Source organism: Triturus cristatus, chromosome 11, assembly GCF_964204655.1.
Source record: "Triturus cristatus chromosome 11, aTriCri1.1, whole genome shotgun sequence".
NCBI lineage: Eukaryota > Metazoa > Chordata > Amphibia > Caudata > Salamandridae > Triturus > Triturus cristatus.
This window is the reverse complement of record NC_140594.1, coordinates 1094960726-1094987262: the sequence shown is the minus strand read 5'-3', so window position 1 is coordinate 1094987262 and position 26537 is coordinate 1094960726. Positions and strand designations below refer to the sequence as shown.

At 43.6% G+C, this 26537-nt stretch overlaps 1 protein-coding gene across 1 annotated transcript; it reads left to right on the top strand.

Moving 5' to 3' along the window:
* Window positions 1–26537, top strand: LOC146786054 (uncharacterized). The gene is made up of 3 exons (XM_085633146.1): window positions 1–72; window positions 1886–3065; window positions 26026–26537. The coding sequence occupies exons 1-3, from the start codon at window positions 1–3 to the stop codon at window positions 26535–26537; spliced, it is 1764 nt and encodes a 587-aa protein (XP_085489272.1).

Here is a 26537-nt window from a genome sequence, read left to right as displayed (position 1 = left end):
ATGCTGGAACTTGTGGATGTGAACGACAGGCCCAGGGAATTCGCAAAAATAATTCAGAAAGCCTACAGAATGGTGGGTCGTAGCGCCTTGGGTGTGAAACCCACCGTGATCATTCCTGATGTAGTACAACAAACTAAGGTTAGTTCGTCTACTAAAGACGAAAAACCCAACTTTCCAAAGCAGAGTTGGAGAGCAAAGAAACAGGGGAAACAGCAACAGAAACAGGGTTCTCATTCTGCCTCACCCGACCGGTTGTCCAGTGACCGCACGTATGATCTGCGCGATCGTTCTCGTATTAAGTCACCTGAAAGATTTCAGGTTTCTGAACAACGCTCTCCTCGTTCTTCACAGGAAACATCGGCTTCACAATCCGGTGGCGGAGACCGTGGGAAAGGAAGAGGAACTCAAGGTCGTGAGCAACCTCGCCAGACCGAGGGTAAAGGCAAACAGGACGAGTCTGCACATCAACGGCCCCCGTTTCAGAAAAAGAAAGTTGCTGCACTAACGGCGAGGTATGCCTCAGATGGTACGGACACCGCTTCTGAACCTGACATGGGCGCTAACGCTGCTAGACAGCATGGCGGAAGTTACAGTAGTGCGGCAAGCACTGCGTCCATATCTGGAGGTGACAGCAACTGATACATTTGTAAGTGTTGAAACTGCTGATACCCGCGTGGCTCCCCCTGAGCGACTGTTTCAAATTGTCCTTTTAATTGAGGGTGACATACAACGTAAAATTAGAGTGGTTTTTTGGGATAATCTGACCTCCACATATGATATTCTTTTAGCGGAGGCTGATTGGCCCCCGGCTTTCGTTTTAGATGCTCCTCGAGGGGAGGACGTGATCCTCCCGTCCTTTGGACACACAGTGCCGATGGAAAATTCTACGAGGTTGGCCGGGGAGTGGGCGCAGGTGCTTGCGCCTGCGTTGTATCGTAATCAGGTCGGCTGGGATAAATTTTCTCCCAACCATGAGATTCCGTTGCGGTCCACGCCCCAGCCACAACCCCAATATCCCATGCGTCGTGAGGAACGACCTCACGTCGCTTCCATCCTTGAACAATTGGAATATCAGGGAGTAATTGAAACATGTGTGTCACCTATGAATAATCCTTTATTCACTGTGACGAAGCCTGACGGATCGTACCGGCTAGTTTTGGATTACCGGCACTTAAACTTACACTGCCGGACGTGTGCGGTGCAAAATACCCATGGTTCGGCTCTCGTCGATAGTCTCGTGAGAAAATGGTTTAAAACCACACTTGACATTTCCAATGGCTTTTATAGTCATAACCTGGCCCCTCTTAACCTCTTCAGTGCCCATGACGAGATGGTCTCGTCATGGAGCACGGTTGCGCTGTGCCCATGACGAGACTATCTCGTCATGAACCCCGCCCGCTAATGTAACGCCCGGCACAGGGCGGGGAAAGGGCGTGGCACTGAAGGGGTTAATTATGAGTGGACAGCGTTCACCTCGGGTGGCATACAAAAACAGTTCAAAAGGCTCCTGATGGGCTATAAAAACAGCCCTGGGGTCTTTGCTGCTCGAGTGGTCTCTCTCTTAGAGATGGTAGACCCGGAGGCGTACTCGTATGTCGACGACATATATCTAACGGACAACGAGTTACTTACACACCTTGCTTGCGTGGATAACATAATTACTATGTTTGCTGACTTCGGTTACAAGTTCAACTTTGTGAAGTCCCACATTGCCGAGTACACGGTGTTGTTCTTGGGGTACGAACTCAACAATGAAGGTCGAGGATTGGCTCCGCACTTCCTTGAGAAATGCGCACGCCTCCGTGCTCCTACTACACTGAAAAAATTACAATCCCTGCTGGGCTTTCTGAATTTCGGTCACACGTACATTCCTGACTATTCCCAGCATACCAAGACGCTTTATGCCTTGGTACAACCTACTTTTTCCAAATCATGCTGGCTGCCGGAGCATTCGGCTGGATTACAGTTATTGCAGGCTGACCTTCTTGCTTTGAAATACTTACAAACGCGTGATAACCACACTAACCTGGTCATTAGAATTGTGCCGGGTGCAGTGGGTTTCACTTACTTAACGTTCAATGAGGGCGACACAGTCCCCATTGCATACAAGTCACACCTGTACACTTCAGCTGAGCTGCGATTTTCCGCTGTCGAAAAAGTACTGACAGCAGTTCAGATGGCAATCCTGAAAGAACGTGCGCTATCACAAGGGAAACGTATGCTGGTGCTGACACCATATCCTGCCCTCGAGGCAGTGATGAAAGCTAGTATACCTAATTCCAAGGCTTTGCATCCTAGGTGGATACAATGGGCCACTTCCTTGACTTCGCCAGACGTCACATATATTTTTGACGCGGCATTACAGACTCAGGAGTTCTTACAATATGAATTCGTTCATCCACCTCCTGTGTCTTTGCGCCAGCTCGAGGATTACCATTGTGTCATTTACACAGACGGGTCTGCGCAGCCCGCAACTGGATCAAAGCACACCTATTCAGCGTCTTGCGCAATTGTGGTGGGTACATTCGTAAATGGTGAGTTCCAATCCGATGTTGTACATACACAGACATTGGGTGATTGTACCGCGCAGTTGGCGGAGCTTCGTGCTCTGGTGCTTGCACTGGAGTTTGCTGATCCTCGAGTCACTACTCTTATAGTGAGTGACTCGTTTTATTGCGTCCAAGCCTACAACGATAATCTTCATTTCTGGTCTCGGAACGACTACCATGATTCCAAAGGTAGCACGATTAAGCATAAGTTGCTTTGGGTTCAAGTGGCAGATCTTGAAGAACGTCTGCCTCTCGTGGATGTAATTCACACTCTTGGTCACCAACGTGTTGGCGTCCATGCTGTCGGTAACAGTTTAGCTGACGAAGCAGCAAAAACCGCAGTGGCGACATACTTAGTTGCAGCAGTTACAAGATCCAAATGTAAGATCGATGATGACATCTTGGCGGCTTTTGCTGCTACAGAGACGGGGAAGGGCTTTCCAAAAGGCTTCCCCTCTCGTTACCATTATCACTTAAGTCCTGATAACGTCCCGTTTGTGAGGATTAACGACGTTGGTGACAGATTGATTCCCAACGCGGACTACAGACCATCTTTGATATCAGCAGCCCACGAGGGCATGGCGTCCGCGCATGCCGGCGTTGCGGCTACGGTATCTTTATTACAGCAACGTTACTGGTGGTTCGGCTTATACAAACAAGCACACGCCTATGTTCTTGATTGTGACATTTGTCAGCAGATCAAACCTTCATCTGCGGCGCGTCCACAACAAACGCAGTTGTATATTTCTAATAAACCACTTGTGTGCGTTTATTTAGATCATTGCGGTCCTTTTACCTCTGATACTGCGTACAAGTACATCTTGGTTGCAGTGGATTCGTGCACACGTTTTCTGTGGGTGTGGCCACAAATGAGTGCTGATGCCCGTACTGTCATCAAGGATTTGCGTGTCTTTGTTGGAAGTTTTGCATGTGGTACCTTTCATTCTGATCACAGCCCTGCGTTCGCCTCTAAGGCGTACAAAGAAGCTATGAGAAATTTGGGGGTCCAAGTCAAATTTTTGTCTCCATACCGGCCTGAGGGCAATAGTGTGGTGGAGCGGATGAACCGTGACTTAAAGCAATCTTTGACAGCCAGGGTCTTAGGTACTGGCCGGAACTGGCTAGCCCACTTGTATGACGTTGAACGTGCACTTAATAATCTCCCTAGAAGGTCTCTGGGTGGGCGGACCCCATACAAGATGCTCTTTGGCATACAAATGTTTGTCCCAGACCTTGATGGTCTAGACGTGGCGGCGTCGGCCGCACCCTTTGACCTAGATGATCACTGTGCTGTATTGCAGACTCTTCAAGAAGCCAGAGACACTCTAGCGAAGGAACACGTACCCTCCACATCTGATGCTGCACTTCCGATTCCGGTAGTCGGCTGGCTACCTCGAGTTGGTGACCTGGTCCGTGAGAAGGTGGAGAACAAGAAGTACTTTGGCCCCTCTTATCGTGCACCAGTTCCGGTGCTTGGAGTACAGGGTACTCGTACACTCATTTTACCTCCACTTCCTGGTCGCAAGGATAACAGGTACATCTCTATTGACAATATCAAGCTACAGCGAGTGGCCGATACTTCTTAGTATGACACCAGCGGTTTCTTGCCCTTCGATGCTGAGAAATTCTGTTGTAGCCCCTGCTTCTAACACCTTGCCTGATGTTGCCGTCGAGATGCATGCAGTCACTGGTCCTTTGTTGCCACCGACGGCTGGTGATCTGCCTGAAGATCCTGAGTATGCTTATCCTACAGAAGTCCCAGTGCCACTTTTGCAATCAACCGTGATTACCCAGTCACATTCTTCCTTTGACAATAATTCCATTACTTCCGTTGCCCCGTCGAAGGTTTCCATTTTTGTTGCCTGGTTCAAAAGACATTTTTTGATTCCCCCTTGGACTTATATTTGGCTCGTGCTCATAAGTCTTTTTTTGTTTATGTCCATTGGCTTTGTGGTAGTGTTTTTTAGACTTATCAATGGACACTACCTGAAAGAAAGATCTACAATTTGCCTAATTGATGGAACTTTGGCCCAACACTCCTCATCACATATCATGAAGAGAGACAAGACATTTGTGAACATTACCGCCTGGCCTGTCCGTGATGGGATTGCTTGGGATGCTGTTAAATTTCAAATTCATGGCCCCACTGAAGTGATTAATGTGGCAAATGCATTTCGTGTTTTAATGGGTGATGTGGTTAAACAGAACATCCGCTCGGATGATTGGGATGTCAAAGCCATTGAAGCACTGTTTTCAGATTTAAAATATTATGCTGCATTTGATGCTGAGGATTTGTATTTAGATACTGCAAATTATGATGAGCAGTTCTGCTATCAACATTATGGCACACACTTCCTGCACAAAGCAAATACGTTTAGGAATTTTGTAAATTACACTCAATGGGAACACTGTCCCGCCCCTAGTCTGGGCAGCTCAGCCACATTGGTGAACAAATACACTTATTTTTCTGATTTCAGTGTGTCAAACCCGGCCTCCTTTTATTTTAAGGTAGCGCCTGAGTCTGCTTCTAAAGTTAGACTGACACACACCAAATTGTTGTATTCCAAGTCCTTTATGGACGAATTGGCAGTTGGAGGATATAATCTGTGGAAGGCTACTATCGATCTTAAACCGGTTTGGGGTTCTAAACCGTGGCAGGTACGGGGAACAGAAGCTTTGCATCGTGCCTGCCTTATCCCGAATCATATGCTATTTTTGAATTCTTCAATTTTTCAGACCACCTGCTTTGGATTGGGTACTACAAAAAAATTAAATTCACCCTCGATTCCGGATCTGGGTGCTTACCCTGGTTGGGGTAATCATACAGATCTTTCCCTTTCTAAATTGCAGGCATACGTGTCCAACACATCCTTCAACATTACTGATTTAAATCCGGAAGGGTGGTTAGTGTGGCAGACAAGTTCAGATGTCTGTCAACATCGGTTTCTAGGTTTCAAACAGGGGTATACACAAGTTTGTGAGGACCCACGTTTTGAATCCTCTCATAGTGTAACTACCTACTCTGTGGGGAAGTTATGCCAATCTTGGCTGCAACATTCTACTTTAGCCTCTGTTAAACTTCATTTATCAAAATTAACTGACAAACTAGATTTGAATGATTTTGTTAAGGGTCCTGCTACGGGCAGGTCCAAAAGATGGGTATATGCTGTTTACAACAAAGTTTGGAAGCTGTCACAGATTGAGGCTGCATCCAGATTACGTGCTATTGATCAAGCCAATATGGAGAAAGTGTTGGCTGTAATAGATAATAGCATTAACACCCTGTCTTCCAGAATTTATACTTTAGATAATATTGTGTCATCTGTGTTAGACATTGTGCAAGATGATTTTCTGTATTGTATCATGGTCAAAACCAATTGCGTTCTATTATGCAGTTTGCATGGACCTTGCAAACGTTAAAGGCAGGGAATGTACCTTGGGATTACATGAATGTTTCATCTTTGTTCCTCCCTTTTAATTTAACTGCAAAGCAACAGTTTATGTCCATGAAAGATGCTACTTACTCACTGCTGCACATTGAGAAGTTAGAAACTTTACCTTTCTCGGTTGCGGAATTAAATTCTGCCGTGTGGCTTATCCACGAGTTGATCACGTTACCTTTTCCCCTGTTTAAGTTTAGTTTGCGCATGAAACATTATGCTCTGGGCAGATATGAACAACTTGGTTCAGCCTTCCTGCACGAGGTTTGGTCACTCCCATTCACGTATAGATGTGTGAGAGACAATGCAGAAGTTTACTTGAAAGGAGAGGAGTGTACTTCCACTCCAGATCACTCTGTAGTTTGTAGACATATTCAATTACATGGTGCTTGTAATGTAGAGGCCCCTAATTTAGCGTGCATCCTGAAAGGGATTCCGGTGCCAGTTATAACACCATCTTTTACGCTGCTTGCTAACGGTAGTTATTTGATATTAAATAATGAAGCTTTCTGTGGGATGTTAGTGGGAATTCCTTACATAGTGACAGTATCACAGCGTGTGGTTTGCGGCAATAACGTCCTTTTCCCGCCCCCGCATGGCCGGCTCGATGTTTCTATCTGGCCTTCTATTCCAACCTTGAAAGCAGAGTTCAACAAGATGAGCAGAATAAGGGCTCTATTGTCTCAGAAAGAAGTCGCGTTGACTTCATCCCGTGAAACATTTGTCCTTCACGTAGCTAATACACACACTGAAGTACAAGCTCTTTTGAATACTGATCTCCCACTACATTTTGGAACCTTGATTCAGACTATCTTCAATGCCTCGTCAACTACTGGCTTGGTTAATTTTTTTTAAATTGTGGGCTCCGGCCTCGTGACCTCCTTTCAAACTATTTTTGGTGTGATCCCCGCATTTTTTCATTCTATTTTTTCAAGCGTCTTCGGAGGTCTCCCTTTGCTTCTCGCCCTTGTAGCTGGGGTGCTTCTACTGATTTGCGTGCTGCGCAATGGATGCACAACTTGCGTACCAAGGCAGCATGCCCAGGCTGCGCCATCTGCGTAACCGGATGCTTGATAACTATGGCGCTTTGCCGTTGGCGACCTTAAGCAGCGCCTATGGATTGTCGTTCCGGTTTCCCTTCTTTACTTGTGTGCAACCTGTTTTTCATTGCCTAGATTGTCCATTCCAGTGGGCTCTGGATTTGTGCTTGTCGTCATCGGTGTCTCCTGCTCCGGATTATAGTCAGCTGATGACCCCCTTGGTGGTTCATGAGTTGGCTTGTTCTGGCATCAGGATTATGGCCTGTGCAGCTGCGCATGGAGTGCTTGGGAATTGGGACGTCGGAAAGGCGACGGCTGACTTCTTGGAACGGAGTTATTTTGAAGAACCCGCCTGTTGTCCATATTTGGTGCTTGAGGCTCATTTAGTCGAGGAACACGTATGTTCCTTTCCCTTGCTTAATTGGATGGCAGACAATTTTGCGGACCGTTCCAATGATTTTCTCTTGGAAGCTGTTGTAACTTATTGTGCCTACACCCTGATGGATTGACTTTGTGCCCTCGTCATTTCATGGTGTGGCCATCGATGTTTTGCTTTTTTCCCTTTTAATGAGGTATTTTCCTAACAACATCTTTTTTCTTTTTATTTTTTCTTCGAACTTTTTCACTCACCTTATATGGACTTATGGTTCATGCCCTTGGTTCCGTTCTATCGGACTTGAACTCTGCGTTCTTGAAAGTGCGCCCCTAGTGGTTAGTGGTCCCATCAAGGGGGGGTGTAGTGATGATACCTATCTCCCTATGTACAATGCTAAGTTAGCACAACCGCGTTAGATCTTAGAAAGCCATCTTGCCGCTTCTGATGCTTTTGCACGCGACACTGTAGTCACATGTTATTAATTAAGAAATGCTTACTCGACATTGCTTCACATGAGAACTGTCTGTTGTTTTACATCCTTAACAGTGAGCAGTGACCTTGGTCTGTACACCGTGTAAAGAACGAGTCTGGGTCACTAGACGGTGCATGTTGTGTTCAGGTTGATCGTACCACTATTTAGCCATAACATGCACGCAGCTGCAGATACCTGAAAGATGAGTGCTTTTTAATATTGCAGTGCAGCATGTTTTAGAGTCAGTCGGCAGAAGAGTGTTCCCAGGAGAGAGCCTAGCTGTTCCTGTGATGTGATTCCACTAAGCTGACCTATACGGTATGGGGTTCCCCATTCAAGCCTAGAGACCTTATAATAGTCTAAAAATAATACTATTAGTTTACTAGCGAAAGGAGGGTGGCTGCTTTCCACTGTCATTTTATTATGATTGCTCCTTTCATTTTCTATGGTATTGTAACAATGCTGATGGTTCTGATCTTAACCATTTGTCTGCTTATGTTAGCCAAAATACTGCATCTTAGGACGCGAGGTTTATAAATTAAACTCTTTAAACTTTAACCGTGTCTCTGATTATTCTGTTGTGGACTGATATGAGAATAATAACGAAAAGGTATTTCTGATTCCCACCATTCCTGAGAATATTCTAAGTCGCTTGTTCTGTGTTGTCTATACATTGGGACCGCTGAGCTAGATCTCGGATAACGAATGGGACACTAAGCTAGTCGGAAAAGGGGTTCTGGGTTCTGAGGGGAGTTTTTGGTACACCACAATTCTCTGAGGTCCTGGGTTCCTGCGCATAGTTCTGTGCATAAGCAGAATCCCTGCAACAATCATTGAGTTTTAGCTAAAAAAGTTAAACTGAAACAAAATATCTAAGATGCAATTTCTCTCATTATTTAATTTCTACTTTATGGCAGATTTTTCCCTTACGCAACCAATGTGTTACATTTGTTTATTTCATATCCATTTTTAAAAGTTTTCGATAGTGCCACTTCTGCCAGTGGCCGGAACAGTGCTATACATGATTGTGGACATTACCATCTGATCCATTTATGTAAGCTAGTTGTGGGATGTTGGTAATTTTCAGGAATGTCATTTAATGAATGTGTACTGTAGAATAGGGGTGGGCGGAATTTGCGAAAGTGACTTTCGCAAATTATCCCGAAAATGTTAAAAATCTCCGCAAACACGCGGAAATATCGCGAAGATGCAGAAGTTTTTTTCCCACCCGTTCGCGGTATTTTCTGCGTGGTCGCGGCTCGCCAACTTACCCATGCGGTTGCTCGCAGGCGCGGCCATCTTGTTTTCACTCTTCTCGCGATGCATGATCGCGAGTAGAAAGACTTGACCAATGACATTACTGCGGGCGCGAACTGTCGCGAGACAGCGCAAATGGCTACCAACAATCCAACATCTCGTGGAGAACGCGACCGGATCGGGAAAACTTGTCGGCGAACGCGGGGATTCAGGTAAGGCGATCGCGCGCGCGAGAATGTATTATTTTACAGCGCGAGCAAGAAACAAATTATCGCTAAGCTGCGGAAAACTGAAATTTTGACATTTTCGCACTCTCCGAAGGAACGCGAAAATGTCAAATTATCGCAATTTCCGCGAGCGGAACGGAAATTTAGCCCAGGCCTACTGTAGAATCGAAGTTGTTCCGAAGAGTTGTCTAAGGTCTTTTTTTGTGAAGATGGAGGCTCACTCCAGCAGACAGCTGTTAGTTAGTTGTCTTTTAAAAGGCCCTTGCAATGTATTTGGTACACTCCACTGCAACATTTCATTTAGATGAAGCCTTGTTTAAAGAGTTCTATTTCTTTTACTTACTTTTATTAGCGTTTTAATATGTAGTTACAGATCTTATCAAATCTGCAGAAATAAAAATTGCCTACTCATCCATTTTCCTCCTCCCTGTCTTCACTGATAAGGCATTCAGCCTCCCATAGCAGAATACCCTTGCACCATTAATTGGGAAGAAATGTTTTCCATTCACTATGCAAAGTCTCTCTTCTCTGGCAATTACATCTCCGATGAGTCGTCCCCTACGTCTTAATAACTCCTCTGTACTGAAAGAAAGCACACATTTTCACTCTTCCTTCATAAGGTAAGCTATTATAAATTTCTTAAGCATTTTATTATGATTGTTCACACCCCTTTTGTTTTTTTGTTGCAATTACTTGGCTGGTTGCTATCTCCCTTTCTATCTCAAGCGGAATGTTGGCCAAAGAAAATGTTTTCTGCTTTTTGCCCTGTTTTATGCACCCTGTTCCATTGCCTATCACATTGAGAACGCTCTAGGCCAGACCTTCTAATTTGGATAGGTTAATAGACCTTTTTTGAAGCCTGAGAGGAAAAGACAAATGTTTAAGCTCTTAGACAGTTTGATCAATTGGATCACAAATTAAAAGTAAGAGTCTGTATCTTGAAATTGAAAAAAAAAGATTTATTACAAACTCTGAGCCAAATTAATGTAAATCAGTCACAAAAACATGCTATAAACATATATTCTTGGCTGAAGAGGGGTGAAACCCCGAAACCGGTCCTAGAATGCTTGTTTCCCGTCCAGGGTGGACCTGGCTTGGCAGTTTGGGCTGGACTGTTCCCATGAGGCACAGGGTCAAGACTGATTTGCATATGGCCAGGTCTAAACTGGGGTGGCATGGTGAGCAAAAGAATGATGGATTTAACTCAGATCTCTTGACTGGGGGTGAATGTTTAGATTTGTTCTGCATTCCGTCCATCAATTCTGTATCTTTTGTTTTCTCGCCCTGAGTGCGCCAGATATGCCCAGACGTGGGTCCTGGGCTCACTGTGCCACTGGAATCAAGCTATCCTGGCTGAAGAGGGGTGAAACCCCGAAACCGGTCCTAGGATGCTTGTTTCCGGTCCAGAGAGGACCTGGCTTGGCAGTTCGGGCTGGACTGTTCCCATGAGGTACAGGGTGAAGACTGATTTGCATATGTCCAAGTCTAGACTGGGGTGACATGGGAGGCAAAATAATGATGGATTTAACCCAGATCTCTTGACTGGGGGTGAATTTATTGATTTGTTCTGCATTCTGTCCATCAATTGTGTATCTTTATTTGTATAAATCTTGGCACACCTGGTTGCAATGTGCGAGATTGACATAAAAATGAACTAGATATACCCGAGTGCCCTCCCAGTGTCCACAACAGTCCTAAGAATATCGCGAAACGAAGTCCGCAGTCAATATCATAAGGTACATTTCTCCGTACCAGATGTATTGCCCAAATCCCTTGGAACAAGACAAGTGTAAGAATAACGAAAAAAGGAACAGAATCCAGACCCAAAAATGCCGTCATCGATTGGCGGTGGTGACACAGCCTATACTTTTTTGAGTCATTAAATGGTCTTGAATACATTCTGGAATCCACCTCCCCACCCTCTGGGGTGGACTCGCTACTCATTGAGTTACGAGACTATGGTGCTATGATATTGGGCATCTGGTCAGACAGCAATTTTCAATTAAAATAGACATGGGGTGTCTCCAATATCAGAGGCAGTTTCTTAGGGGCCTCCAACCTCTTCTCCCAGTTGTCCTGTAGGGTGTGGTCAGTCCCAGCACAGTGTCAGATGAAGGGTTTGCCGCTCATAGCACCCTCTCCCAAACCATTCACCTCAGCCAGTAGCCATTATTTGACCAGCATGGCTCCAGTTTTTAAGGTGAGTCAGCCTGTGCTTTGACAGAGAGCTTAAGGTTTGTAAATACTGCCTGTATGATGCAAAACGTAGCAAAAACATATTAGAGGCATATAGCATAATGCCTTGTCAATGTTTCTTTGGTCTGACTTGGGGTTTTGGTCTCAACCTACAGCTTATATATTAAAATAGTTGAAAATATCAGGCAGAGGGGCGGAGGCTGACTATTTTCAATATGGTCACCTCTGTGTGAGCCACTTGGCAGTGACCAGTGTAGTACATTGCTCCAAAAAGGTGCAGGACCCTGAGTTATGCCTGTCCCAAAGGGACGGGATGGTGAATATTGAAAAGACACAGATGGTGTTATCATAATACATTTATCTGTCCGGAAATGGAAATAAACATGCGCTTGAACAGTGACACACAAGTCTCACTTACTACTCATGCCGAAACAGGCTAAAGGATTGCATCGCCATCTCCGAACTTGAGATTGGAGTACCACTATGGCGATAGGCCCAGCATCTATAGAGGATATAGAGCCAGTGGTGCACTGTCTGGCTTGTAACGTCTTGGTAAATCCTGATTGAGTATCAGTGCTAAAAGCACTGACTGGGACAGATCCAGCTATTATCTCCCCAACTGAAGAGAGGTCCATGCACAAACAGAAGCAGTTGTTTCAGGTACAGGAGGCAACTGTGTGTACAGCCTAGTAGAACAGGAAAATCTAAAAATGGCGAGTAAAACCCCCTACCTCCCAGACTACAAACAAGAGGCCAACAAAAAGATCTGACATTGCAATAAGGTACGCCATACAAGTGACTTGCCATAGAAGACTATACTTATGCAAGAAACAGCTTGCAGCACTCTGATGCCTACAGTGCCCAGATACCACTTCATTATTGTATGCTATACCCTAATGCCAGTGCCTGGGTGCATTTTATTAACGGCTTTCATGATGGCCTACGGCAACCAAACATGCAGAAACTGTGAGGAACACCCTCCACACTCAACCTAACCTGAAGCATTTCCTTGTTTGTCACATTGGGAAATATTACATTGCTAATAGACACCGATTCCATTCTAAGCACTACATAGCCCTATAACTCTTTACCATAGAGTTTTTGCCTTTCACTTAACTTCATCTGAAATGAGCTTTTTCTATGGGGAGATCCCACAAGGTGCAATGTGTCAGGAAGTCTCCTTCTCTATTTAAATCCATGACTAACATACATGTTTCACGGCCTCCGATGTACAATACCACTCCTGACTATATAGACCTCATGGAGAGCGCCTTGGAGTCTAAGAGATATTAGTCGCTTCCCCTCTGTCTGCTGGCACCATTTCAAAGACGTCTGCTAATTGTGCCTCTTTCAAATGGCCCAAAAAGGACCTAGACTGCTGTTCTAAATCTCCTCTGCCTTTGAATTTCGAGGTTGTTATGGAAAAATGAAGGACCTAAAAACAATTTAAAAGTTGGCACTAGATTCTCCCTTTAATGAATTGAGGACTAATGGTACACCCATGATCAACACATCTCCATGCTTGAACAACACGTCATTACCTTCGAAGGTTCCACTTCAGATATCTCTGATATGATTAAACACATTGTCCAACCAAAAAGACTGACGAAAAATTAGGAAAACCGGAACAGTGGGATCAACATAAGACTCTTTGGTATACCAGAAGGTTCAGTTGACTCTTTCATGAGTCCTTTCTTGCAGTCAGTGATCCTTATAATTGTGCATTTACGTACTTTACCTTCTCTCTCTATTTAATGGGCTCATCAACTTGGCCCTCGATCCTCCTCTTCCTCCAAATCCTGCGCTAGAGGAATCACCATTTTATTTCTCCAATTACCTGAGGTTATGCTGATTTTTCCACCAGTGAAAAGAGTTGGATATCTTCAATGGTCCCGCAATAAGTTTTTTTTTCAACACAAGACATCTCTCCTGCCACATCAGCTGGGCTGAAGCAATTTTTGGCTCTACGTCCTCAATTGAGATCCTTGAACATCAGATATGAATTACTTCATCCCTGGCTTTCCAAACTTACTTTCAAGGTTAAATCACATTCCTTCGAGGAGCTGGAAAATCTTCAAACCTTTATCAACCAGCACAAGGCTAAGGCTATTGACTTACGTTCGCCCGCTAATACATAACTATCAGCATTGTTCACTTGATACCTAAAGCTTTACTTTTACTTACTTGCCTATACAAGGTCATTTATATGTTGTTAACTGATGTACCTCTTTCTCCCATTTTCTTATAGATTTTGACATTAAGTGGTTCCCCAGTCTTATATCTTTACTAGGGGTGGGCGGAACTTGCGTAATTGCGTTACGCAAATCTCCGCGAAACGGTAAAAAATCTCCGCGAACACGCAGAAATTCCGCGAACACGTGGAATTGCTTGTTCGCGATACTTTTTACCTGTTCGCGATCGCTGTTTGCGTGCTCGGGGTGAAATATCTCGCGAACACGCATATTGAGAACGCGAACAAGCAAAAAATTTCGCGAAGTCGCGGAACGCAGATTTTTGAGCAATTTCGCGTTCTCCGCGGAACGCGAAATTACCCAAATTACGCAAATTCCGCGAACGGAACGGAATTTACCGCTCAGGCCTAATCTTTACGCCATGTCATGTCATACAGTACCGCAAATGATCTTCCCTTTTTGCTGTCAGTGAGTCGTGTATTATTGTTCAGTCTCAGGAGCCTTCTGTGATTAAGACATAATTTGTCTTTTCACTCTACAAGTCTTTCTTATTCATTTGTTCTCCTTTGCATTTCTTGTTCATGTGTCTATCCCTTGTTTCTTCCATTCTCTTGTTGCAGTCATGGATTGTCCATTTCTCTCTCGGTGCGCCACTGTCCCTTCCCCCAAGGGGTGGTCTTTAGCTCCCTTTTGCTTTGTCAGCATCCGAGGATTAAGGTCCCTTTGATGCCACTTTTGCCTGTGTCAAGCTGCAGAGGTTTTCTTCCTCCAGTACTTCTCTCTTTATTCTTTATTCTTTCTTCTTTATCTTTAAACCAGTTATTTAAGACACTTTTTATGAGTCATAAGTTGTTACTTTCTTACAAATACTATCAAAATTCGAATAGTAACTAGAAATGCAAAGGGGCTGAAACATCCAGTCAAATGTCAGTGTGTATTGGCACATTTAGCTGACATAACATTTCACATTGCCTTCTACCAGGAGACAGATCTTACTGAATCAGAAGTTACATTATTAAAAAGAAGAATGGGTTGGTGAATTCTTATTTCCTCCGTCCAACTCTAACAAAAATGGGGTGATAATTCTCTGTCATACGTCTCTCAACATCATAGTATTCTCCCAATAACGGTACTGAGAGGGTTTCTGGATATTGGTCACACTCAACATTGATGATACACCTTTCACTTTAATGAACATTTATTGTCCAACATATCCTGACCCCACTTTTTGGCACACTCTCTTCACCCACGACACTGACCACTTACTAATGGGAGGTGATTGTAACTAAATCTTGGACCCATTCATTGATAGGAAATCCATATTACGATTTGTTCCTGATACTTCCCAAAAGGTATTTAGCAATTTTATCTCTCAGCATTCACTCTCTGCCTCTTGGAGAATGCTTAACCCTGATCTGCAGGAGTACTCCTTCTATTCACCCACTCATCCATCTGAATCTCGTCTTCATGATATATTACTTAGTAAAAGCTTACTACAGCACTTTCTTAACTTGGAAATAGGTTTGATTTTAATATCTGACCATGCTCAAGTATGGACCGATCTAGATATCCTTGCTGATCGCCCACATAAATCCTGATGGAGAGTTAATAAATCTTTGCTCTCTGACAATTCTGTTCTTACTTCTTATATGTTATTTGTCAAGGCATATTTATTGATTAAAGACAACAGACAAACCCCATTCCATTCCAAGGCAGGTTTATGGTAAGTTAATATAGGATTTGTCTCCACCAAAAAGAAAACTACAGAGAAGAGGTATTTTTCCACCTACACATAAAGCAATTGGAACATATATGCTATACTACTAAAAATAATAAATTGGTTTTAGATACTTTAGTAGCTGCTTAGGTATACTCTATCTACTCCCCTAAACTTGTACCCAAATCTACACTTCTTTGTGACCTCTCTATTCTGGAACAATCATTTATATTGAAGAATTTTATTCGGCAGTGCAGCATCTTCCTATGGGCAAAGCACCTGGACCAGATGGTTTCACTGTTGTATTTGATCTTAATTTTTCTAAACTCCTCTTTCCTACATTTTTCAAGCTAATTAACTGTTTCATTAATCTGAAATACACTTCTGGATCCTTTTTGGAGGATACAATAGGCTTCATTTATGAGGTTTTGGTGCAGAGCAGTGCCACAAAGAATCTTGCTGCGCTGCCCTGCATCAAAAGAAAATATCTTATAGAAATGGTGCATTCCTGCCCGATTCCCCTGCACTGGCATACAATGGGCTACCATGTGCCAACGTAGGCACCGTTGCACCATTGTGCAAGGTTGCCTGCGTTGGAATACTGATTGATTTTGTGTAGGAAGGGACACCTTCCTCCACAAAATCAATCAATTCAGGCAATGTCCGCTTTCTATGCAGCACACATAGTAAAAGCAAAAAACCAGGAGAAATAAATACATCTCTCCTTGTTGTGCCTCCCCAACGCCACCCCTCGGGTGGCGTTAGATTCTGACACATTCCCAGGTTTATGATTTCTCATAAATCAAGGAATACTTCAGGTTCCATGGGTGTTGCGTGGGAACACCCACAGCAACACCCATGGAACACCCCTTTCAAGCAGTGTTCTGCGTGAAAGGGGCACATATTTACAAGGCTTTATGTGGCCTTGTGAATATGCCACAGTACATTGCACCACCGTAGCGTCAAAAAAGTGACGTTCTGGCGTGCAAAAGTGTTGCAAAGGGCCTCATAAAGGAGGCCCAATATGTCTAAATCTTAAGAAAGACTGAGATCTAAACCGATGTAAGAATTACAGACTTATTTAATTAATTAATACCAATTGGGTGATAATAGCTACAGCATTAGCTGTATGACTTGTCCCCTTGATGTCTGATTTCATTGACTTCAAGCAAACTGGTTTTATCCTGCACAGAAATGATGCTGACAACTCTTGCTCCCCCCTGAATACTATTATCAAAGCTCACAAAGAAAAGACTCTTTGGCTGCACTATCTTTGATTGCACAGAAAGCTTTTGATGGGGTCAATTATGAAAGCTTTACAGGATTGGTCCTCAGTTCCTACAACCTATATCTTTGCTGTATTTCTCACCACATTAATTGGTTGTAGTTAACCATATACAATCTCCCTAATTCCCTCTTACCATAGGTACTAGACAGGGCTGCCCTTTGTCTCCCCTGCTCTTTCTCTTAGTCTTGGAGCCCTTTCTCCACCAATTAAGGACTTTATCCAGGTTAAAAATTAAGGATTCTCATATAAAATTCACTGGTTATACTGATGATAGTGTTCTGTCACTACCAGAGCGTTCTTTCCCTGGCTTTTTTCATGAGGTTAAACTCTACTCCATTGTTTCGGGCTACAAATTAAATGTTGACATAACGGAAGTAATGCCACTCAATAAGCACTGTAATAAACAACCTTTTATTGAGGCAGGGTTATCATGAAACTCCACCAAAATTAAATGTACAACTCCCAAAGATACCCTGACAGTGAATTCAGAAGTCCTTCTAGCTAGACTTCACCACTTTTCTCAGAAATGATCTCCATTATACCTTCATGATGTCATTGTTTAGATACCATTAAAATGATGCTCCTGGCCATCGTTAATTTCTTTCTCATGATGTTACCTATTAAGATTTCTAATGAAATATTTTGCTCTATTGACATGTGATTTCAAAATTTCTACAGGAAGGTAAACAAACCCAGACGTATCTTTGCAAAAATTAAAACATCCAAATATCTCGAACGGTGTTAATTTCCCTAACTGTATAACTTACCATAGGGATTTTGGCTTTAGGCAAACGCAATGTTATCTGTTCCATTCTCTTGGTTCTCTCTAGAGTCTGCCATTTTATCATCCTTTTCTCACAAACATATTCTTTTCATGTCCAACCCTCCTACGTTTTGGTTGCGAGCTACTGTCTCCCACGCTAGCACCTTATTGAAACCTCTTCTTGCGTCTCCTCTAACTTCCATTAATACATCTTTTAATAGCCTTATTTGGTTTAATAACTTGCTTAGGAAGAATATAAAAACTTTAAGATGGAAAGCATCGATTAACATGGGCTTATTCCTCGTCTCTCAGTCATACCAATTTGATTTTCTCTTCTCATTTACCGAGTTATCTTCCTCATACAACCACCCACCTAGCATGTGCACCAGGTATGATGTGCTCTCAGTTCTGGTACAAAACGCCTTTACACAACATACCTCCTCTGCTGCCTCCCATTTTAACTGACCTCCACACCCCATCACTTTGATTGTACATTGTAAGGCTACGGCCATCTATAAGCACACTATATTGCCACAATGAGCACAGAAACATTGTGGGAATCTGACTTACACTTTATATGGTGGCGTTGTTTGTGGGATGGCGTTTGGTGCAAAATACACTCCAATGCACGTACTGCTAGCCTCACTCAAACTTTATAGTTTTCTATAATAGTCTTTTTTACACTCCTGTTCATCTCTTTAAGGCTAAACTTGCACGTCAAGTCACTTGTTTGCATTGTAACACTCATCCAGTCCAGGTACATAGTTTCATATGTTTTCCTCTTGCCAAGCTATATGCACACTTTGGTCAATGGTGTGGTAACATATTAATGATATCACTCAGGAACAAATACCCTTTTTAAATGATTGATTGCTTCCTGGTAGTCTATATGATGTTTGGTCTTTTAACAGAATGCTTTGGAAATTTGTTGAATCAATTGCTATCCATGTTAGTACTTCCAACTGGAAGTCCACAGCCATTATCAGTTTTAAGAGTTGGTAGAATTTAGTATGTTATAATCATTGGCTAGACAACTATAACATTAGTTCTTTGCAGTTATCAGACAAATGTGATCAGTTATGAATGCCCCTTTCACTCATTTGTCCCTTACTGCTAGGAATTATACCTAAATGTATTCAATTGTAATATTCATTGTTTATTCTTGTTGTATCTAATGTTTCTCTACTGCATTTAATATTCTCCGCATATGTTTACTCCATATTGTTATAAATTGTAGTACCCTATATAATACGCACTTTTCTTCTCTTTCTCTCTTCTCCCTCTGTTCTTCGTTTTCTTTCTTAAAACCCATTTCCGTGACTTTGCATAGCTTTCCTTTACTCATACTCATATATTCTCTGATTTGCATACTTTTTCGATGAATTTAAACTTTAACGGCATTACCTGGATATGTTACAATGTTCTTTTATGTTCAATTTTGTTTTCCCAAGGAAGATGCAAACATGTAAGCTAAGATTAAAGTTTAAATTTTAAAAATAACCATTTTGGTCAAAACAAGTGGTGGAACCTCTCTAGATGGGTAATGCTACTGATGATGACACTAAAGATTGAACTGGAGATCCCCTCTCTTTCTTTCCATCCACAGGCGCAAAAGATAGAAGAGATTTTACGCTGTTTAAAAAATTCTGTTATTTGTTGCTTTGCAGGAGCAGGTTGATTTGTCAGATACATTAAAAAATATATCAATATTTCAATATATTGCAATATTTCAATAACAAAACTAGCCTGTTTCAGAGAAATCTTGAAACCATTATCAGCACAATATCCTCTTACCTTGCTGCAATCAAAATTCAAATCCCATGTTCCTTGGTTCAGTGTGACATGGGTTAGCAGCATCGTCTTTTCCATGTGATGTTCTGCTTAGCATTGATGTTGATCTACTTGGAAGAACTTCAGTTATCAGCAGCTTGAATATGGCAATGGGAAAAAAAGTTGCTCAGAAACACAATATATTTTTAGGAGGAGACAAATGACTAGAACATTGGTCTACTGGTTCCGCTATCAGAACTTAACCATTACCTTGTAACATCTCCTGACAACGGATGAAATTTAGTAGTCTTTGGAGGTCATCATCAAATACTTTATTTGGCCATAAAAGTCAGAGCAGGTAAGGAAAACCACATACAATATTAGGCTTAATAAAATTGAGAAAGACATTTCCTAAAATCACTAAAAGCAAGTATTAAAAAAAGCATCTGTGCAATGAGATAATAATTCAGTAATGTGACCTTGGGGCATATGTATCAACATCTCCATTTGCGATTCTCAAATAGCGATTTTTAAAGAATCGCTATTTGAGAATTGCAAAACGGGATGTATTTAAACAATCGCAAAACTTTTGCGATTTCTTAAAATTCCTAAATTGCGATTAGCATATTGCGAAATCGCAATTAAGGAATACCTTCCCATTCAATCCTATGGGCCAGGAGACCCATAGGAATGAATGTGAAGTAATTCTCAAATTGCGATTCGCAATTTGCTAATCGCAATTTGAGAATAATTTCCAAGGTGCAAGGGTGTCATGATGACACCCTGATGCACCCCTGAAATGAGCATGTGTGCGCATATGGCGCACATACATGCCCTAAGGGCATGTATGTGCGCGCCGTGGCACTTTGTAAAATTCAAAAAAGTGCATTTTGAAAGGAAACCGCAAATTACCACCAACTAGAAGTTGGTGGTAATTTGTGATTTCTTAAGGATAATTCGCACAACTTGGGTGCGTGTTACATATCATTTAAGAAATCGCATTTTGCGATTTCTTAAATGCTTACGCAAAATTAAAAAATCGCTAAATTAGCAATTCCTTAATTTTGCGATGAGATATTGGCTCATACATCCCGATTAGCGATTTTTGAATCGCAAACGCTGTTATTTTGCGATTCGCAGCGTTTGCGATGAAAAAATCGTTTGATACATATGCCCCCTTATCATTATGGCACTTAAAATGTAAGGTAAAACAGCATGTACTAGAGTTTTGTTTCCCAAGCAGTGCAAATAAGCAAATGCCGTGGCGTGAGATCTGGTTTGTAGTGCTTGTAATATCGACCAAAGAAACTGTACTCTTTGTGCAGTGTGAAATGCGCAAAAGAGCAAAAGGTGCAAAGTGCTTTGTTCTGCTGGGAGTTCACTGTGATATCTGGGGAGAGTTGAAAACCACGTGCCTTTTCCTGGAACGCAAGCAGAAAATGTACAGTTTGGAGGCGAAACCATGTCAGAAAAAACTTGCGTCTCTCATTTGCAATGACCTGTATATAAGGCACAGGGGCAAGCCAGAGAAGCCCTGAGGTCATTTACTAGCCTTCGCCCTCTAATCTCTGCCCTAGATCTTTGTACTGTTTGATTAAAAAGTGCTTTCGTTTGAGTTTGGGGAATAGTCGAGAAACTGTCTTAGTTAAGGTAAAATGTTGGGGCATAGTTTGGAAAATAAAGACACGTCTAATTGATTCATTTGGCATCCTGTCAAAATGGAAATTGGCAATGTTTGGTAATTGGGTGAATGGCAATTTCAATGAGCAGCAAATAGAATAGTTTTCTTGTGGCCTGTGGAGGAAATTTCCACTCCTTTACCTACATAATACATTAACATAATAAACATAAAACCCAGGACAACATGTTCAAGTCATCAGAAAGCACAGACGTGCTCCTAACTGTAACTTAAAAATGACGTTAAAATAATGCCAATAATGTGCTCACATCTAGCCATACCGAACACAGACTTGTGGAGTGGGAACAATATGCAGCCCCCTTTTTTAGGTCTCGCTGATGCCAGCGCATGCGCTGGCTCGGAGAGACATTTTATAGTTGGGATTTTTAAAGTGCTGCCTGTGGCCTAAAGCTTGAGTGCACGTGAGCGTGCACGCGCGCAGCCGCCAATCATTGCTGCGCGCGCACCACTCACTTGCACTCAAGCTTTACGCCACAGGCAGTGCGCTCTCGCCGTCCGTCAACCATCCGTTAATCGTCCATCTTTAATTTTCATTTTTTTTCCAATGTGAAACTAAAGCATTCCCACTGAGGACGAAAATTGAAAAAGTACATAAATATGTTTACAAGTTAGTTAATTTTTTCAATTAAGAAAAAACACTATCAAAATTCAAGAAGATATTATTCAGCAGGTCCGCTTTCTCCTCCACTCCATCCACAACTGTGTCTTTGTAAGATGGCTGCCCTGTTTAGCCTTAACCAGCTTCGAAAGGCTTCTATCCTTTTTAGTCCTTCTTCTACGACGGAGCATTGATCGAGGGTCCTAGTGTCACACGCCCACATAGTCCCCTTAGAATTTTGGCCTCTCGCTTTCCGTTCCGTGGCCCGGCTTGTTCAATTTTTACTCTGCTGTTTATCGTGGATAGGGGACTGGAAACGCGTGCACAACTGTGATGCTCTGTAAACAATAGAGTGGCGTGTGGCGGACTACAGGAACAGACAGTGAGTACCTGCCTTCCTCATCTCACCTATTGAATGTTCGTGCTACCACAATGGACCGTGGGTCGTACTTGCTAACGTTGTAGGTTGTCTGGAGGTCTTGTTTTAACCACTCAGCTTGAGTTTTTGAGCTATTGGCATTGTAAATGACAATGCTTTTTATTTAAGTTTTTTTTTAAAACATAAATAAAAGGCACTGTCATTTACAATGCTAATAGCTCAAACTCTCGTTTTTCTCTGCAGCCTGTACTTAATGCCGTCTTCGTTTTCCATGTTTTTTCTGTTAGTGGCTCTCGCGGTAGCAAAGCATGTATTTGAGTCCCGCCTCTGCTAACCCTGTCCATGATCAGAGAGACCCTCTCTGCCCCTAACCCTGCAGAACCTCTTGCCCTCCTAGGTTGGGCCACGTCTGCAGTCTCAGCAAAGAGGCCAAGGTGCAGTGCATGGGCGTGTGGCCGGCGCGGAGTGCCAGGAACCCATTCCTCAATGATGCAATGATGCATTCAGAGTGATGTGCGCCGGGACACTTTCCCCTGCTTCTGTACAGAGGGAGTGCACCCCTGACGCAGGGGCTGTCATCAGTTTCTCCTCACCCTGACTGTCGATCCGCCGCTGGTTGGTGCTCTTTCCTTCTCTCCATAACCTGCACCCAATAACGGCCCTGTCTCTCTGTCTTGTATTTTCTTGCAGGCTGTGTCTCCACTCCAACCTTATCTCTTCCCTCACGCAGACTTCCTCTCTCACTCTATCAACCCAAAACTCTCTCACTCTCACATCCTAGTAACGTCTCTCTGTAAAAACAGTGCCTGTCTTTCCTCCCTCTGACTCTCCGTTCAAAGCAACCTCCCTGTGCCCACACACACCACAGGCCCCTGCCTGCCCTTTCCTGCTCCTGTCCCTCCATCACATGTTTCTACTCCTCACTCTGACTCGTCGGTTATTGCAGGCTGTCATTCTGTCCTCACTGCCCCTTCACGCCCTGGCTCTGCCTTCCTCACTCAGCCCCGCTATTCATTTAATTGCATTTTTATAGCGCATAGTACCACTGACGGGGTGATGCAGGTCTTCACCCTCTTTTACCCTGTTCCTTTACTCGGTGCATTCTGTCCGTCGTTCATTGCCCCTCCATTCTCTAGAGGCCCCCTCTGCCTTTTCTCATCCTGTCCATACATTCATTGCGAGCTCTCTGCTTTCCCTACTCTTAGCTCCCTTAATTCATCACGAGACTCCCTGCTTCTTTTCCTAACTCTGATCCTCCTTTCATCTTACACTTTTATTCTCCGCTTCTCACTCGCTCCCAACTGCTCATCATAGGTTCTCTCCCCTTTCGTCATTCTGTCCCTCCTTTCACCAGAGGCTCTTTGCTCCTTCCCTTTATCTCAGGCTTTGCTCGTCCAGGCCACGTTTTATCTTTGCATGGTGAGACTTGTAGTCTCAGTGTAATACCGACATGAATTATACTGCAAATAGAAAAAAGCAACTGGAGAGGTACTTGGGAAATATTACATCTCTGCATTCCCATTTTTGTAGTTTACCTATGTGTGGCATTTTACTGGCTTTGGCGGTACTCTTTGAGAGGAGAAAACAATTGTCCCCTCAGTGTGAGCTGATTATTTACTGGTAATCTTCATTACTCTATATTCCTCCTCCCAGTCATCACCTGTGAGGTATTACTTTGACATCATAACCACTTTTTTATGGTTGACCCAGCAAGAGTATAAGCTAGCACATCTCGCTGCAAGACACCTTTGTTTACAACAAGCATTGGCATAGCCAATAGGTCTCGCCTTTGGGACCTTATACGTTTTTAGCCAGGCAGCACATTATCTATTACATTAGCCATTTAAGATATTAAATTTGGGGGTAAATCAATGGCGGGAGACAGTTCATATGCTGTCAAAAAAAGCCATCAAATAAATGAATATGCAAGCACATTAGTAATAATGATTGTTTTTTCAGAAATTGATTGATACCTTGATTAACTGCTAAAAGGCATCGGACCAGGTGTTTGCTATGTGTAGATTCGCTTCTGTGTTCTGTAAACCCCACACTGCATGGAAGGCACAGACATACCCATTTGGAGCAATGCTGTATTCGAGTATGGACATGAAGCTCCGCTCACTCTCCACCCATATTTTTCATTGGCTTGCGTCGTTGTCATTTGTAAATGCTGGCTTCGGATTCGTTAATAGGCTTGTTAGTCCCTCCTTAGTACCTCCTTGTCTTCATTTGTAAACTCACATGAGGGCTGGCCCTTTTACTTTGTATTTGATCTGTAAGCACTATTTTCTTTAATCAGTTTCTCCTACTGGAGGCACGACATGCTTTCCTGCAGCATTCAGCGCACCATGCGTGCTTTTACTTTCCAAGCAGCCCGTGAAAATGGCGGACGCGTCTTTGAAATGAAATAGGTCTCGCATTTCCAGGAGTTTGAGCTATTGGCATTGTAAATGACAATGACTTATTTATGTGTTAATTATTAAAAACAGATAAATAACAGGCCTTGTCATTCACAATGTCAATAGCTTAAACTCTCGCAAATGCGAGACCTATTGCATTGCAAATGCTTGTTATATTCTTATTCACAGTGGCCCTACATCAGTTCCACGCATAAAGTCCTCAAGATTGAGTGATCTGTCCACCCAACAACTGTTTCTGTTTCAAACTGTGGACAGCCTCTGCCACCGAATCAGCTGTGCAAGACCTTCGACCTGTTGTTGTGCATTCTGCGAGAATGACCAGACATGAAGTCAAGCCTGCACCAACCCACATGTCACAGAATCAGCTAGGCACATAATTTGGTCATGCACTGTGGTTTCTGAGTATGGGATCTGTGATTAAGACCCCAGATTCTACAGTGCTCACTATAAATACTCAACATGCACAGTTGCACTGTGATTTTGTTATTGTTTGTACTTTTTTCCAGGATTTGCAAAACAAGGATATTGAATTTGTCAAATTGCAGACCTACCTGTGGACCAGACATTGGATACAGAATCACCCAAAGAGAAATGGGGATCTTCTCTACCCCTTAGAGAGACCCCATTTTTGCTGCCGGATTACAGGTTACTCTGAAGCACCCTTGTACCCTCTTCGACACTTTAAGACAGAGGCTTCAGAGCCTGGCACCACAAATTGGCTGCTGCAACATGTATTTTGTTACTGCCTGCCAATGAGATTTTTAAATCCTAAAATACTCTGAGTATATGTCAATCCTGCATTGAGTAAAGGGAAAAATGCTTCATCTTCCATTGGAACTGTTTACAATCTTTAAAGGGCTCAAAAGTCCTGACCCTCAGAGGATCTGTCAATTATGGTAAGAATATACAACCCCTGGCCTCGCGACTGCTGAACTTTTACCGCTTGGGCTGACACCTTATTACCCGGTGAGATCCCGCTGCCGTGAGGGGAACGACATTCTGGCGAGAAGGCGAGAAGGCTCCCAGCTCCCGCCGTGAGGGAAACGGCTCCTGGGGGCGAAGGGACTCCATCCCCCATAATTCCCTGCGTGGCGCCATCCAACAGCGTCATCAGAGGGCGCCGGAGGCCCTCTTAAGCAGCACTGACCCAACGCAGCGCGGGACGCGCGACTGCTGAACTTTTACCGCTTGGGCTGACACCTTATTACCCGGTGAGATCCCGCTGCCGTGAGGGGAACGGCATTCTGGCGAGAAGGCGAGAAGGCTCCCAGCTCCCGCCGTGAGGGAAACGGCTACTGGGGGCGAAGGGACTCCATCCCCCATAATTCCCTGCGTGGCGCCAATCCAATAGCGTCATCAGAGGGCGCCGGAGGCCCTCTTAAGCAGCACTGACCCAACGCAGTGCGGGACACGCGCGGGCGTGCCCGGGCGCTGCCCGGGCAAAGCCCGGGCCAAGGGCGTGCCCGTCCGTGCCCGTCAAAGCCCGTATAAGCCTGGGCTGGGCCACCCCTCCAACACCTTCAGATGGGTAAGCACAAGCATATGGGTAATTGTGATAAGGGGGGTTTGAAAGCCAAAATACCCAGAAAGTCTCCTTCCATTATCTCCTATTTAACCTCCGCTGTGGGTGCTTTGAACAAAGAAATTGCTAACGCCGAAAAAGAACTAGGTTTGGACACAAGTGCTGCTCCCAGGGATGGGTCAGCTGTCCCGGAATCGGCTCCTGTTCCATTGGAACCTGTGGTAGTGATTAATGCTCCAGAACTGTTGACTGATGTTCCAGCGCCCACCTTGGGTAACTTGGGCGACCAGTCTAGCCCACAGAGCCGCCATTGCAACCCGTGTGAAAGGGGCCTTATGGCTGGGCCATCTGATGCAAAACATACTCAAAGGAAAAAACCTGTAAAGCGTTGTAAAGGCTTTAAGGCTAAATCATCTATCGCTTTCCCAGGAATTGATGATTCTACTCAGCAGTCCTTGCAGCTCCTTATTGAGGATATTTTTAGCACTAGATTTGAATCCATGCTGTCCACTATTGCTAAGGATATTATTGACACTATGAACTCCTGTGTGGCTGACCTTAAAAAGAAGTGTGATCACTTAAACTTTATTCTGGACTCCCGAGTGAGAGACATTCCCGCGTCCCCCGTCTAA

Coding starts and splice junctions, on each gene's coding strand:
- LOC146786054 (XM_085633146.1), top strand. CDS start 1: ATGCTGGAACTTGTGGATGTGAACGACAGGCCCAGGGAATTCGCAAAA. Junction 73..1,885: donor TTCAGAAAGCCTACAGAATG/GTGGGTCGTAGC, acceptor GACTATTCCCAG/CATACCAAGACGCTTTATGC. Junction 3,066..26,025: donor TGTGAGGATTAACGACGTTG/GTGACAGATTGA, acceptor CTTTGAACAAAG/AAATTGCTAACGCCGAAAAA.